Below are 12,500 nucleotides of genomic sequence, written 5' to 3' on the forward strand. Positions count from 1 at the left end.
AAATCTTCCTACGTTTTTCGGAGCGCCCATGCTTCAAAACCATACTTGACCACTATCATCACTGAAGGTCTTGTAGGTCACTGTAGGCCTTCTTATTGTTAATTCTTTTAGTACTGCCACTAATTCTTCCTCACAAAATAAATCATTCTTCACAACGAAGGTGTTACATACTTTTTCATTCTTCTCTATGTCTTTTCCTGTAACTCTATCCGGGTTCAGCACACTCTCAAAATGTTCTACCCATCTCTCTTTAACTCTTTCTTTATCACTAATTGTCGCCCTCTTCCTATCTTTAACTGGGACAAGTCCAGATTGACTACTCCCTCTCAATTTATTAACATGCCAGTACAATGTTTTACTATTGTGCCGTCTAGCTGCATCGTTTAGATCTTCGGAAATTTTATCCATGGCCTCCTCTTAGTTTCATGCGATCTATCCCTCAGATAGTTCAGGTATAAGGTCCCCCTCCTCTCTCTTAATCATAAAGCATTATCACTAATAGTTCTAGCAGCTTTCCTAACTTTCTTCCCTAAGACACCATCAGCTATTTCAAAAATAATTTTCCAAAAATTATTCCATTCATCTTTTATATTGTCAAATATTAAACTCTCTAGTTTAGTATTCAACTGCGCCTGGAAAGTTTCTCTCAAATTCTCATCCTAGAGTCTACTAACGTCATAGCTTCCAGGAAAGTAATTAATAGTCCAGGCACCAAGACCTACAAATGTGACACCTCCATGACACATCTGTTTCACGCAATCTGAAAGCAGTTTCTAGTCAAATCAATCCAGCTGATTACGATTATACTCGGGAATAGGTACCTCCAAGGGGTGCTTGACCGTTAAAAATGACCTGAAATATTAAATAGTACTATCTAGCGAGTTTCACTTGCAGCCCATTACATTTTGGTCCTTTTAGCTGCATCTCAACCTAACTGAGCAAAAATATAAGCAAGTTAGTGATAAAAAAACAAACAAAGAAACTACTGTTATCGACTGAATGCTATTTTTTTTTCGATAAATTGAGTAAAGTGTCAAAATCAGTCTATTGAGAAATCGTTTATAATCATTATAATGGTTAATAATTTATTGCCCAAAAATTAAGATTAGCAAATGAACAGGAACAGTCCCGGTCAAGGGTAAAAATAAAATAGAGTAAAAAGTCAAAATACCTGTTTGAAATAACAGGTCCGGGGCCAAGTCAACAATACATCTAAACTCTTCTTCACTCACATCATACAGTGTACACAGGCCATTTCGTGGCTCATCAATACTGCTAATTAGGAATGCTAGTGAGCTGTACAACATTGGTGATTTGCAAACAAGAGACTTGGTATACTCAAAAGTCACTGGCATATCTTCTTTTGTTCTTTGATATTCTATGGTATCTTTAATTTCAGATTTCAGGTGCTTCATGAAGCTTGAGTTTGATCAACTTGATGGAAGACTTGGGCGCTGGGCCATGGCTAGTTAGAATAAAGCCAAGACAGATAGTCTTTGTAAGAGGGAAAGCGGGCATAGCTTTTTCAAAATTTCATACAAGTGATTCATTTCATTTGTTGATAGATAGTTTATCCTCCATCCAAGGGCAGGACTAGGCTAATGTATATAGGCATAGGGTAAGGATAATTCATACTGATAATCTCATTTATTTTTTAACTTGATCAACCCGGTGGAAGACTTGAGAGACAAGCAATGGCTACTTAGAATAAAGCTGAGACAGATAGTGTTAGTGAGAGGGAAAGCTGGCATAACTTTTTCATAATTGTATAAAAATGATTCATCATACTTGTTGATATATAGTCTATCATCCATCCTAGGGAAGAACTAAAGTAGATAGGTATAGAGTAAGGATAATTCAAATTGTCAATCATTTTGGTGAGCCATTAGAAGGCTATTTGAGCAATATTTTGAAAGTTAGGACAAGTCATCGTCTCATCGTCGCTTTCAGAAAGCTTACATTTGCTCATTCCCGTACAGGAACACTTTCCAATGCACATGTTTTACATTTGCAGTGAACGGCGATATGGCTTACAGAAATTGGCCCCTGTGACAATGAATTTGTCAGAGGAATAACCCCATAAGCACCACTGAAAAACTGTTGGTTTACTTTCCGTAGCCTGTAAAATGATTCCCCAATAATATACAACTCTAAGGATGTGGTATTTAAAGCTGTTTTCAGTGGGCAGGAGGTTTTTCAACGATTTTTTCCTATGGATTAAGTGCACTGGTAAGTCGTTCAAAGAGTTAAAGACATAAGGATCGTTTCTAATAGGCGGCTATTGTCGCTTTTCTTGTAAACTCTATCACTTTCTCTACGTAATTCTATATATTTACGAGGTCAATCTTGACTTTCCTCGTCAATCCTACCATTTCACTAATAAGATTATAATTTAAAACTGCTTTAACGAATGTCTTCTTATGCACAGAATATATAAAGCTCGTCGTGTCAGTGCCACTAAGGCAGTACATAAGTCCAAGATTGTCAATAAAGCCCCTTGTAAGAGAAAAATCCAGTTAATACACACGAAACAATTTGGTCAGTAATTTGGAGGAACAGTTCCTTCTTTTTATACCCTTCCTTAGCTAACAGCGTAAACGAGTGTTGCAAAAGTATTACTTGAATATCGATGTCACTGGCTCGAATAATTACAAAAGAATTTCCATTTCTAAATCTGGAAGCAACATGGACTGCAATGCGAATGTCTGCTTCTTCGTGTGCTTCCAAGCTCAAAACTAAGAAGAGGTAAAGATTCCATGCATCATACTCTGGGCAATATCCCAACACGTCGAAAATCAGAGAAACCTCGAGTTAGTATTCTGTTAAAGTTGTTACTTGAACTACCAGAATTACTCCAAAACTCATAAATAAAAGACACTAAGTTACCTTTGGCCAAAGAACTTCTGAAAATTGATTGCCAGGAATCACCAAGTTTGATGATTTCACTGTATGACGTACTGACCTTCAAACTTTGCTCACCCCTTCGTCTATGGCAACCACTACTGTGTTTTAAGCGCACCGGTCAGAAGCCACATGCAGTTGGCATAGATTTTCTGGGAGTTGACTAAAAATCTTACTCACCAACATTCTTTGAAAATCTGATAATGTTTCACTCCTTGACGGAGTCATAGTCTTTAAGAGTGACATAAAATGATTTCAGATAAGTGAAAGTTTCGAATTTCCATCAAAACTGGCAAAGAGGCCCTAGAATCTAGGCAAGACAACGCTTCTATCTAGTTTATCAGATCACATTTTTTTCCAGTTCTTAATCTGAATCCATCGGAATGGGCTTCAAATAATGCCGGGGAATACTGGAGGAGTTCATACTGAAGTATTTTTTTTTTTTTGCATGACCCAGTGTTTTTACCAACATTCAGCAGAACTTTTTAAACTGCTTCTAGTTCTTCTGCAGGGGTGGCAAAAGTACGTTTCGCCTTTTGGGTAGATTTCAAGCAGCTCTCCATGGTTTGAACCTTGATCTTCAAGAAAGCACTAAAATTGCCTCTTAGATACGTATCTACTGCATCCTTTAAATTGCACGCCTTGCAGGAGCCTTATAACAGGTAACGTTGCAAAGGTGAGAAAAAGTGTAAAACAAATTCTCCAGATAGTCTTTTCTAATCTTTCAAGTCATTTTTAAGGGCCAAGCACCCCCTGGAAGTACCTATTCCCGGGTATAGTCGTAATCAGCGGGTTCAATATGACTAGAAACTGCTTTCAGATTGCGTGAACGTGAAACAGATATGTCGTGACCACCTGAAAACAAGCGTCTTTTTGCGTATTAATTAAAAAACAAATTTCCACAAACTAAGTTTTTCAAAGAAGAGTAAAGAACTTCATTAAACCAAAAATGAGCAAAAATAAAATCAAATAATCTACCAAGCATAAAACTACCGAAAATCAGCATTGATAAATGAATGAAATCCAAAACGAACAGAAATTACAATAAATAACCGAGTCAAACTCAAAACGAGCAGAAATTAAAATGAGTAGGGCTCAAAACCCCTCTGGCTTCCTAAAGCCAGAACATAATTTGCACCTACAAACAGTTCGTGGTAACGAACTGTAAGTAAGGAGCGACCCGGCTCAATGGTAACCGAAACTCTAGAAAACGGTATTTTGATACAAATAGATACATCAAAAGAATCAGATTTTAATGCTGATTTCAAATATATAAGTTTTCTTAAGTTTAATTGTACCCATCAAAAGTTAGGCGCCTGAGAAAATTTGGCTGATTTTTGAAAAAAGGAGAAAAGACCCCCTAAAAGTTATAGAACCTTAATGAAAATCACACCATCATATTCAGCGTATCAGAGAACCCTACTGTAGAGGTTTCAAGCTCCCATCTACAAAAATGTGGAATTTTGCATTTTTTGCCAGAAGAAAGATCACGGGTGCGTGTTTGTTTGTTTGTTTTTGTTTTTTTTTTTTACCCAGGGGTGATCGTATCGACCCAGTTGTCCTAGAATATCGTGGGAGGGCTCATTGGAATAGAAATTGAAAGTTCTAGTGCCCTTTTTAAGTGACCAAAAAAAATGGAGGGCCACTAGGCCCCCTCCCACGCTCATTTTTTTCCCAAAGTCACCTGATCAAAATTTTGAAATAGCCGTTTTGTTCAACATGTTCGAAAATATTATAAGTATGCCTTTTAGAATGACTTAATCCCCCGAAGTTCCCGGGGGAGGGCTGAAAGTTATGAACTTTACCCAATGTTAACATATAGTATTGGTTATTTGGAAGTATACAGACGTTTTCAGGGGAGATTTTTCCTGGTAGTGGGGGGGGGAGGTTTGGGGGTTATGTGGGAGGATCTTTCCATGAAGTTTTCAGGGGGGAAGGGACATTGCTATGAAAGGGAAGCCGGACTTCCCAGCATTATTTAAAGCAAGATCAGAAATTTAATATAAAAAAACAACTATTTCAACTGCAATAGCAGCAACATCGAAACTTCAAACGAACAGAAAATATTACATATATGATTGGGTTCACCCCGTAGTCAATACCTCGCTCTTTAAGCCAAAGATTTTTAGTACTTTCATAAGAGCTATTTATTCTAATTAACGGCCTTTGTGATTAAGCGGTCATTTTTAAAGAATTGGAACAAAATTCGAACTTTCGCTTAAAGAGCAAGGTATTGAATAGGGGCGAACCCCCTTATAAATAGATTAAAAATATATGAATATAGAAGTTCGCTACGTAAGTTAATTCGTAAGTTACGTATATTTATTACTAATAAAAACGTTCGTAAATATAATTAAACAAGTTTCGAGAAAGCCATTTAACTAAATAGAAGTAAATTAATATGAAAAAGTTGATTTAATTATTCATGTACGGTGAGCCAAGATCAAAACCTGTATTTATTCAAAAACTTTCAAAAATTAAATAAAAAAAACAAGTTTTTTAAACTGAAAGTAAGGAGCGACAATAAAACTTAAAACGAACAGAAATTATTCCGTATATGAAAGGGGCTATGCCCTTCTCAACGCAGCGCGCTTTTCGCAAAAGGGTGACTGTGTCTCCCAACGTTATTTTTTAAATCCAAAAAAAAATTTAGCGTAAAGAGTGCGGCGTTGTGGGGGGGACAGCCCCTTTCATATACGGAATAATTTCTGTTCGTTTTAAGTTTTAATGTCGCTCCTTACTTTCAGTTTAAAAAACTTGTTTTTTTTATTTAATACTTGAAAAAACACGAATGAGCGTTCATTTTCAGTTTAATATACATATGCTGATATTTATTCCTTAAAATCTTAATAATATTTGATTTACTAAAGTTATAAAAGTGAAAACATTTAAATGTTTTTCAGTAAAGTGTAAATTATGTTCTGGCCTTACGCAGGCACAGGGGTTTTGATCCCTATTCATGTTAATTTCTGCCCGTTTTGAGCTTGACTCGGTTATCATGTTACCTTATGGGCCATTTTATGACCGAATACTGTATTGGTTATAACTGGATTGTTATATCTGCAAAACCGCAACAATCTGTAGCCATTACTGTTTTCTTCTCCCATAACAAATTTACCTAGGCTAGGATAACATCTATTCCTATTTCTACCTGTGTGTTAAAATCTTCTAATAAAAATACCGTATTTCTACCCGAGACCCTGTCTATTTGTTCATGTAGCTGTAAGTAAAATTCATCTGAGTTACCAAGTCACTACTATCTCCACCAGTCGTTCTACAGGGGCATATACTAATATGACTGATACTCTGCAATTTATAGTCATAAAATGAATGACTAGCAATTTATTATTAATACCTCTCCAACCTAAAAAAGACTTAGCAACTTCCTTATCCATCATGAGGCCTGCTTTCGGTCAATGGATCCTTTCTACCTGAGTAGGCTAAATAAGTTCTATATTACTTAATTTTATGTTTCCTACCCCTGGGATTTGAGTTTCTGAAACTCCTAATAAGTCCAGTTCGAATTTTCTGAATTCGTCAGTCAAAATGTCGATACAATAGTTATTTTTAACGTTGTAACATTCTAAGTTGCAATTTTTATATTCTTTTCTTAAATCACTGAAATTATTTTCGCCTCGGGAAAAGCAATAGTTCTAAAACTACAACAGGACGGGGACTAACACATCTTCTCAAGTCTACACAGAAACGCTTAAGCCGGCTTAGAACCGGACGGCAAGAAGTCCCTGGGTATCAGGAAAATTATTATTGGTATTAGTAGAATGATTGTTTGTAAAACGAACTATTAATAGAAGTTGTAAATAATTAGTAAAGAAAGTAATTAGCTGTTCTTTAAAATTCTGCCATTCAACTGAATTCTGCACTTAGAAGGGGTCCCAAGCTAGTGAAATTTAATTCGTTGGCTAATTGCGATAAAAAAAAGGCTTTGTTTATTCTTATTATTACTAATTCTTTTTATACAATTCCTATTTTAATCTTTCTTTCATATTGGAACATCTTTTTATTATTATTTTATTACTGTTATTAAAATATACCAAAGAAGCCAAGCGATATAACTTACTCACAGTAAATAATAGATTTCAGATTCCCGAAACCCTTACGAAATATTTATCTTTAAAATTGTGGTTTTCTGTTTCATCTTATGAAATTGCGGTGTTACATAGACAAAAATCTAAAATAAAAATCAAATAAAAAATAAAATAAAAGTTAGTGCATCATCTGCAGGGGCTAATTTATATTTTACAAATTCATTTTAGAACACTTGGTACCTCATCTCGGGAGACGTCAGAGGTCTAAAAGCATGTAACAATTATATTTAAAAGATACCTCTTTTATAATTATAACATTGAAAAATCAAAAACTGTCGAGAAATGTTATTATATATTATATTATACAGTTCATATAATAATTATAACTATATAATATTATATTGTATAATATTATACAATATATATATATATATATATATATATATATATATATATATATATATATATGTAATAATATTATATTATTATTCAGTCCCAGAAATCTTGATTATTTTCAGTTTAAAAATAAACAAGTTTTTCAGATGTAATTAAAGAATGAAGATGAATCTTATAATGAATTAAGTAAAAAACGAACAAATTTTTTCAACTGAAAGTAAGGAGCAATATCAAAAATTAAAACGAACAGAAATTATTACGTATATGAAGGGTGTTGCCCCCTCCTCAACACGTCACTGTTTATGCTGAAGTTTTTTTGTACCTTTAAAATAGCTTCTTATTGTTCTGATTAATCGACTCTTGTATTTAAGGAGTGATTCTTAAAAACTTGGGAGAAAGTTGAACCTTTGGCACAAAGAGCGATTTGTTAAGGAGGGGGTAAAACCCCTCGTATACGTAATAATTTATGTTATTTCTAAGTTTGATTGTTGCTCCTTAATTTCAGCTGGAAAAACAATTTTTTTTAAAATTAATTTCTGATCGTTTTTTAAATAAAACCAGGATATCTGGCTCCATTTCCACGACAAAATCCTCCTCCCCACGGAAATATCCTTTAGACAATTCAAGCTCGGTGAAAATTTACCCAGGAATATTACCCTTAACATCTCTACGCGTAGAATTGAGTCGGCAAAGAGAAAGCAAAACATAAAAAAAAATCGTATATTAATTCTGGCAAATTCGCTCAGTGAAAAATTCCCCCTGAAAAAATCAGCCCTTGGAAACTTCCCTCCTCATGGAATATTCTCCTCGTGAAAAATCCCCCTGAGAAAATTCTCCCCCCCCCAAAGCGAAAAATGTATGTATACTTCCCAATAACAAATACTATACGTAAACAATGGGCAAATTTTATAACTTAAAGATCTTTCCCCAGAGGTTGTGGGGGGTCATGCTATCTTCAAAGGCATATTTATTGAGTCTTTCATCTATGTTGAACAAAATGGCTATCTCAAAATTTTGACCGGACGATTTTGGGGAAAAGGGGCATGGGAAGGAGGTTTCAACGGGTCTAGTTGTCCTCCAATCTTTATGGTCAATTAAAAAGGGCACTAGAACTTTTAAATTCCGTTTTAACTTTCCGGTATTATAGGACCACTGGTTCGATACGATCACCCCTGAGCAAACAAATAAACACCGCTATTTCTCTTCTGGCAAAAAAAAAAAAAAAAAAAAAAATTCCACATTTTTGCCGAGAGGAGCTTGAAACCTAGTCGTATCCGAGTAGGGTTCTCGGATACGCTGAATCTGACGGTGTGATTTTCATTAACATTCTTTGACTTATAAGAAGTGTTTCTTCCCAATTTTGAAAATCAGGAAAATTTTCCTAGACTCGTAGCCTTTGATGGGTAACACTAAACTTAATAAAACTTATATATTTCAAATCAGCACAATAAGCCGATTCTTTTGAGTTATCTATTGGTATCAAAATTACATTTTTTTATTGTCGGTTACTATTGAGTCACGTCGCTCCTTACTTACAGTTCGTTACCACGAACTGTTTGATAAAATGTTTGCTTCGCATTTTAAGCAACATAAATCTGCACAACTGGTTCAAATAAACTGACCCCGTGAAATTTCCCTATGTTTTTAGAATTATAAAAAACTATTGCTGTACTTTAAGGATTCATTCACTCATCCATTGGAGTGTCTATTATTTCTAAATATGATGTAATTATTCATTTTAATTTCTCTTAGTTTTGTGTTTCATTTATTCATTGAGAGTCATTTCTGTTCTTTTTAAGTTTGAATTATTATATGACTTTGTTTCTACTTCTAATTTTCTTTCAAGAATGTTTTTGTTAGAGAACGTTTTCTAAAATCTATTTAATAATGAAGCTTGGCGGTGAAGTAAAATCAAACCTAATTACTGAACAACAAACCTGACTACTTCTGAACGATATAGTTCAGCCACACAGTATACTACAAGACGAAGACGCAAGGCGAAAGCGCTTTACCCCTCGTCTTGGAAGACTATTGAAGTCTCAAAACTTGCATTTTTCATGCCAAAATTTTTACTGAAAATGATAATGCAATGGAAACATATCAGCTCGACCAATCTCAGTGCAAAAAAACAAAAAACAAAAAAAAAACTAGAATAAATAGAAACCAGACCGTAAAACACACCACTAAATCTGATTCAGTTGGTCGCCCAGTTTCGGAAAATAGGGCAAAATTATGAAATTTCTTTTCGCCTGCCAATGGGACGCTTTCAATTAGAGATTTTTATATTAACCTTTTCTCCATAACTGGTTCTCTATAAGTGATTGTGTTGTTTTATCAGAGGCAACGCTATAGCGTTGCCTATAGGAAAGGCCATACGGCTCCAATGTTTTATTATTATTCATTTACTTATATTTTTTCCCAGAGGCACTTCACATGGAAGGGGTCGTCGTAAAAAGTTCAACTAGGCGAAATCGTCCGATCAAAATTTTGAGAGAGACATTTTGTTCAGCATAGTTAAAAGCCCCAATAGCTATGACTTTGGAGATAACATGACCACCCAGGTCTTAAAGTTATAAAATTTGCCCATTGAAAAAGTATAGTATTTGTTATTGGGAAGTACAGATACATTTTTCGGGTGCGGGGGGATGAATTTTCTGGTGGGAGATTTTTCACGGGGAGAATTTTCCTTGGCGAGGGAAGTCCCCAAGGGGTACACTTTTCAGGAGAAATTTTACGCTGGGGGTTCGTAAGAATACCTATATAGAATTCCTTTTACATGTCTTGCTTTCTCTTTGCCGACACAATTTTACACGTGGAGATGTTAAGGGTAATTGTCCGGGGTGAATTTTCACCGGGATTGATTTGTCCAGATGATATTTCTGTGGGAAGGAAGAAGGGTCTATTCGTAGAGGTGGAGTCAGATTTCCTGGCCTTATTTGAGAAACTATGAGAAATTAAATGAAAAAAAATTAAGCGAAAATAAAGAGCAACATTGAAACTTAAAACAAACAGAAATTATTACGTATATGAGGGGGTAGCCCCCTCCGCAACACCTGGCTCCTTACGCTAAAGTTTGAATTTTGTCTCAATTCTAAAAGAACGACTCCTGAAACACAAGGGTCGTTTAATTAGAACAATAAGAAGCTTTTTTAAAAGTACTAATAACTTCAACATGAAGAACGAAGTGTTGAGGAGGGGGTAACCCCCTCATATACGTAATAATTTCTGTTCGTTTTAAGTTTTAATGTTGCTCCTTACTTTCGGTTGTATTTTTTTTTTATCTATTGCCTTTAGGAAATAATACATCGGAGCTGCTAAAACTCTGAGTGGAAATAAAAAGAACAGAGTTTACAAAGGCAATTTTTATGTCAAAAATCCTTTGTACAAATCATTAGCCCTTTCGCCAACCATTTATGGAGCCCCCCTCCCCGAGAAAAAGACAAGCGATATACTGTTTTTAAGTCAAAAATATATCCTTAAGAAGTGATAAACTGGGGCCACTCAAAGGCAAAGCATCAATGCCAAAAGTATACAAAAGGACAAGATTTGAGAAATGGCTCTTCCATGGCAAATTCTTTTTAGACCTTCCAGAACTCCCTTGAAAGATTCTTTTAAGCTAGTACCCCCTTCCATTTAAGAAAAACCAAAAACAAAGTACTGTTTTTAAGCCAAACAAACGCCATTACGAAATGATAAACTGAGGCTTCTATAAAACTGAGCCTCAATACCAAAAAATATAGACAGCTCTTCTATGAAAAAGCCTTTTTTCCAAACCTATCTCTTGAAAAGTTCTGCAAGATCCCCCCCCCACTCCCTCGCCAAATGAAAACCTATATCGATGTAACATTAAAAAAAAAATACCTTTAGGGAATGATAAACCGGGGCCGGCAAAAGTAGACCTTTTCGTTCTTTGAACCACCCCAATGCAATCCATAATTGACTGGTATATTCCTTGACGACTTGAAGCTGACAAACAGAACATACTAAAAAAAAAATGATTGGAACCCATAAAACACCAAATTTATCAGTAGAAATAATCAAGGCCGTACCCAGGATTTTTTTTCGGAGGGGGTTTTACTCAAAGATTTTTTCACAGGGGGGGGGGGAGGGGATTATACAAAAAAACTCAAAAAACGCATACAAAATTTGTTTATATCCATTCTTGTAACGTTTTTACGAGTCAAACCAACATTTCAGGGGGGGGTTAAACCCCCCTAATTCCCCCCTCTGGGTGCAGCCTTGGAAATAATAGATGGTACTTGTATGATATACCCCCAACCACTCAAGCTGTTCATTCATTGACGCATTTTAGTACCGTTTTTTAGTGGTGTTTTTATAATAATCTTGAATTCTATCTTCTATCTTGTGTAAGAATTAGTTCGTGGTCCCTATGAGCTTTATTTTTTATTCACTTATATGACTGCATTTTTTTTTCTTTTTTTTTCAATATAAATGTAGTAAGTGAATAAAATATTGATTCCTGCCACAAACAAATCTGTATAGATTTTCACGTGGTAGGTCTGTTTGATATGTTTTTTTTTGTGAATATTGGTCTTTAATAAATGAATTTCTCTCTAAGAATCAATTCCATTTTGTTCCAAACTGTCACTTACTAATGCTATGTATTTGCACCTATTATTTAGGTGGGTAGGCGTCCATATTTTCAAATTTCAAAATATTGTGGCGTAAATCTTTATTCTGATTGGCCAGTCATAACAATTACGCTTGACAGTTGAACATTGTTCAACTCAAAAAGTCGACCACGGGGTATATTACTGGCGCTGTAATCGCGCGTAATGTTGATTCTGTCCACAAGTGTGATTATAATTGGGCCCAAGCAACAATTGACAGTAGCAGCAGAAACTCAAATAACCCGTCAAAATTCAAAAGCCCAAGAAAATGTAGGCTATATGGTTTTAGAAAACGGTGGAAAACTTCTCTTAAAAGAGAATATGATCGTGACAACTTCAACTTGACAAATTTAAGAGGCCTGAAAACCCCCGAAAGAGGAAATGGAATAGTCTATCCCACGACCTGTGTAGTCAATAAACAAAAAGAGCTAAAAAACAAACCGGAAACATAAAAATACATTAACAGCCTAAATAGTGGAGAGATGTTGTTTCTCAGGCTATCAAATTTGAAAAAGGTCTATTCTAA

The 12,500-nt window shown here is 35.2% G+C and overlaps 1 protein-coding gene across 3 annotated transcripts in view; it reads right to left on the reverse strand.

The window, feature by feature from the left end:
- Window positions 1-12,500, reverse strand: part of LOC148954212 (transmembrane protein 245) — a 193,955-nt gene that overhangs the window by 100,543 nt on the left and 80,912 nt on the right. For all 3 annotated transcript variants that reach the window (XM_089086045.1, XM_089086043.1, XM_089086044.1), the window contains exon 6: window positions 11,205-11,326. In XM_089086045.1, the coding sequence (XP_088942171.1) occupies window positions 11,205-11,326 (122 nt within the window). The remainder of the gene's footprint in view (window positions 1-11,204; window positions 11,327-12,500) is intronic.

Source organism: Artemia sp. Qi Xiang Cuo, chromosome 3 (assembly GCF_049724085.1).
Source record: "Artemia sp. Qi Xiang Cuo chromosome 3, ASM4972408v1, whole genome shotgun sequence".
Taxonomy (NCBI): Eukaryota; Metazoa; Arthropoda; class Branchiopoda; order Anostraca; family Artemiidae; genus Artemia; species Artemia sp. Qi Xiang Cuo.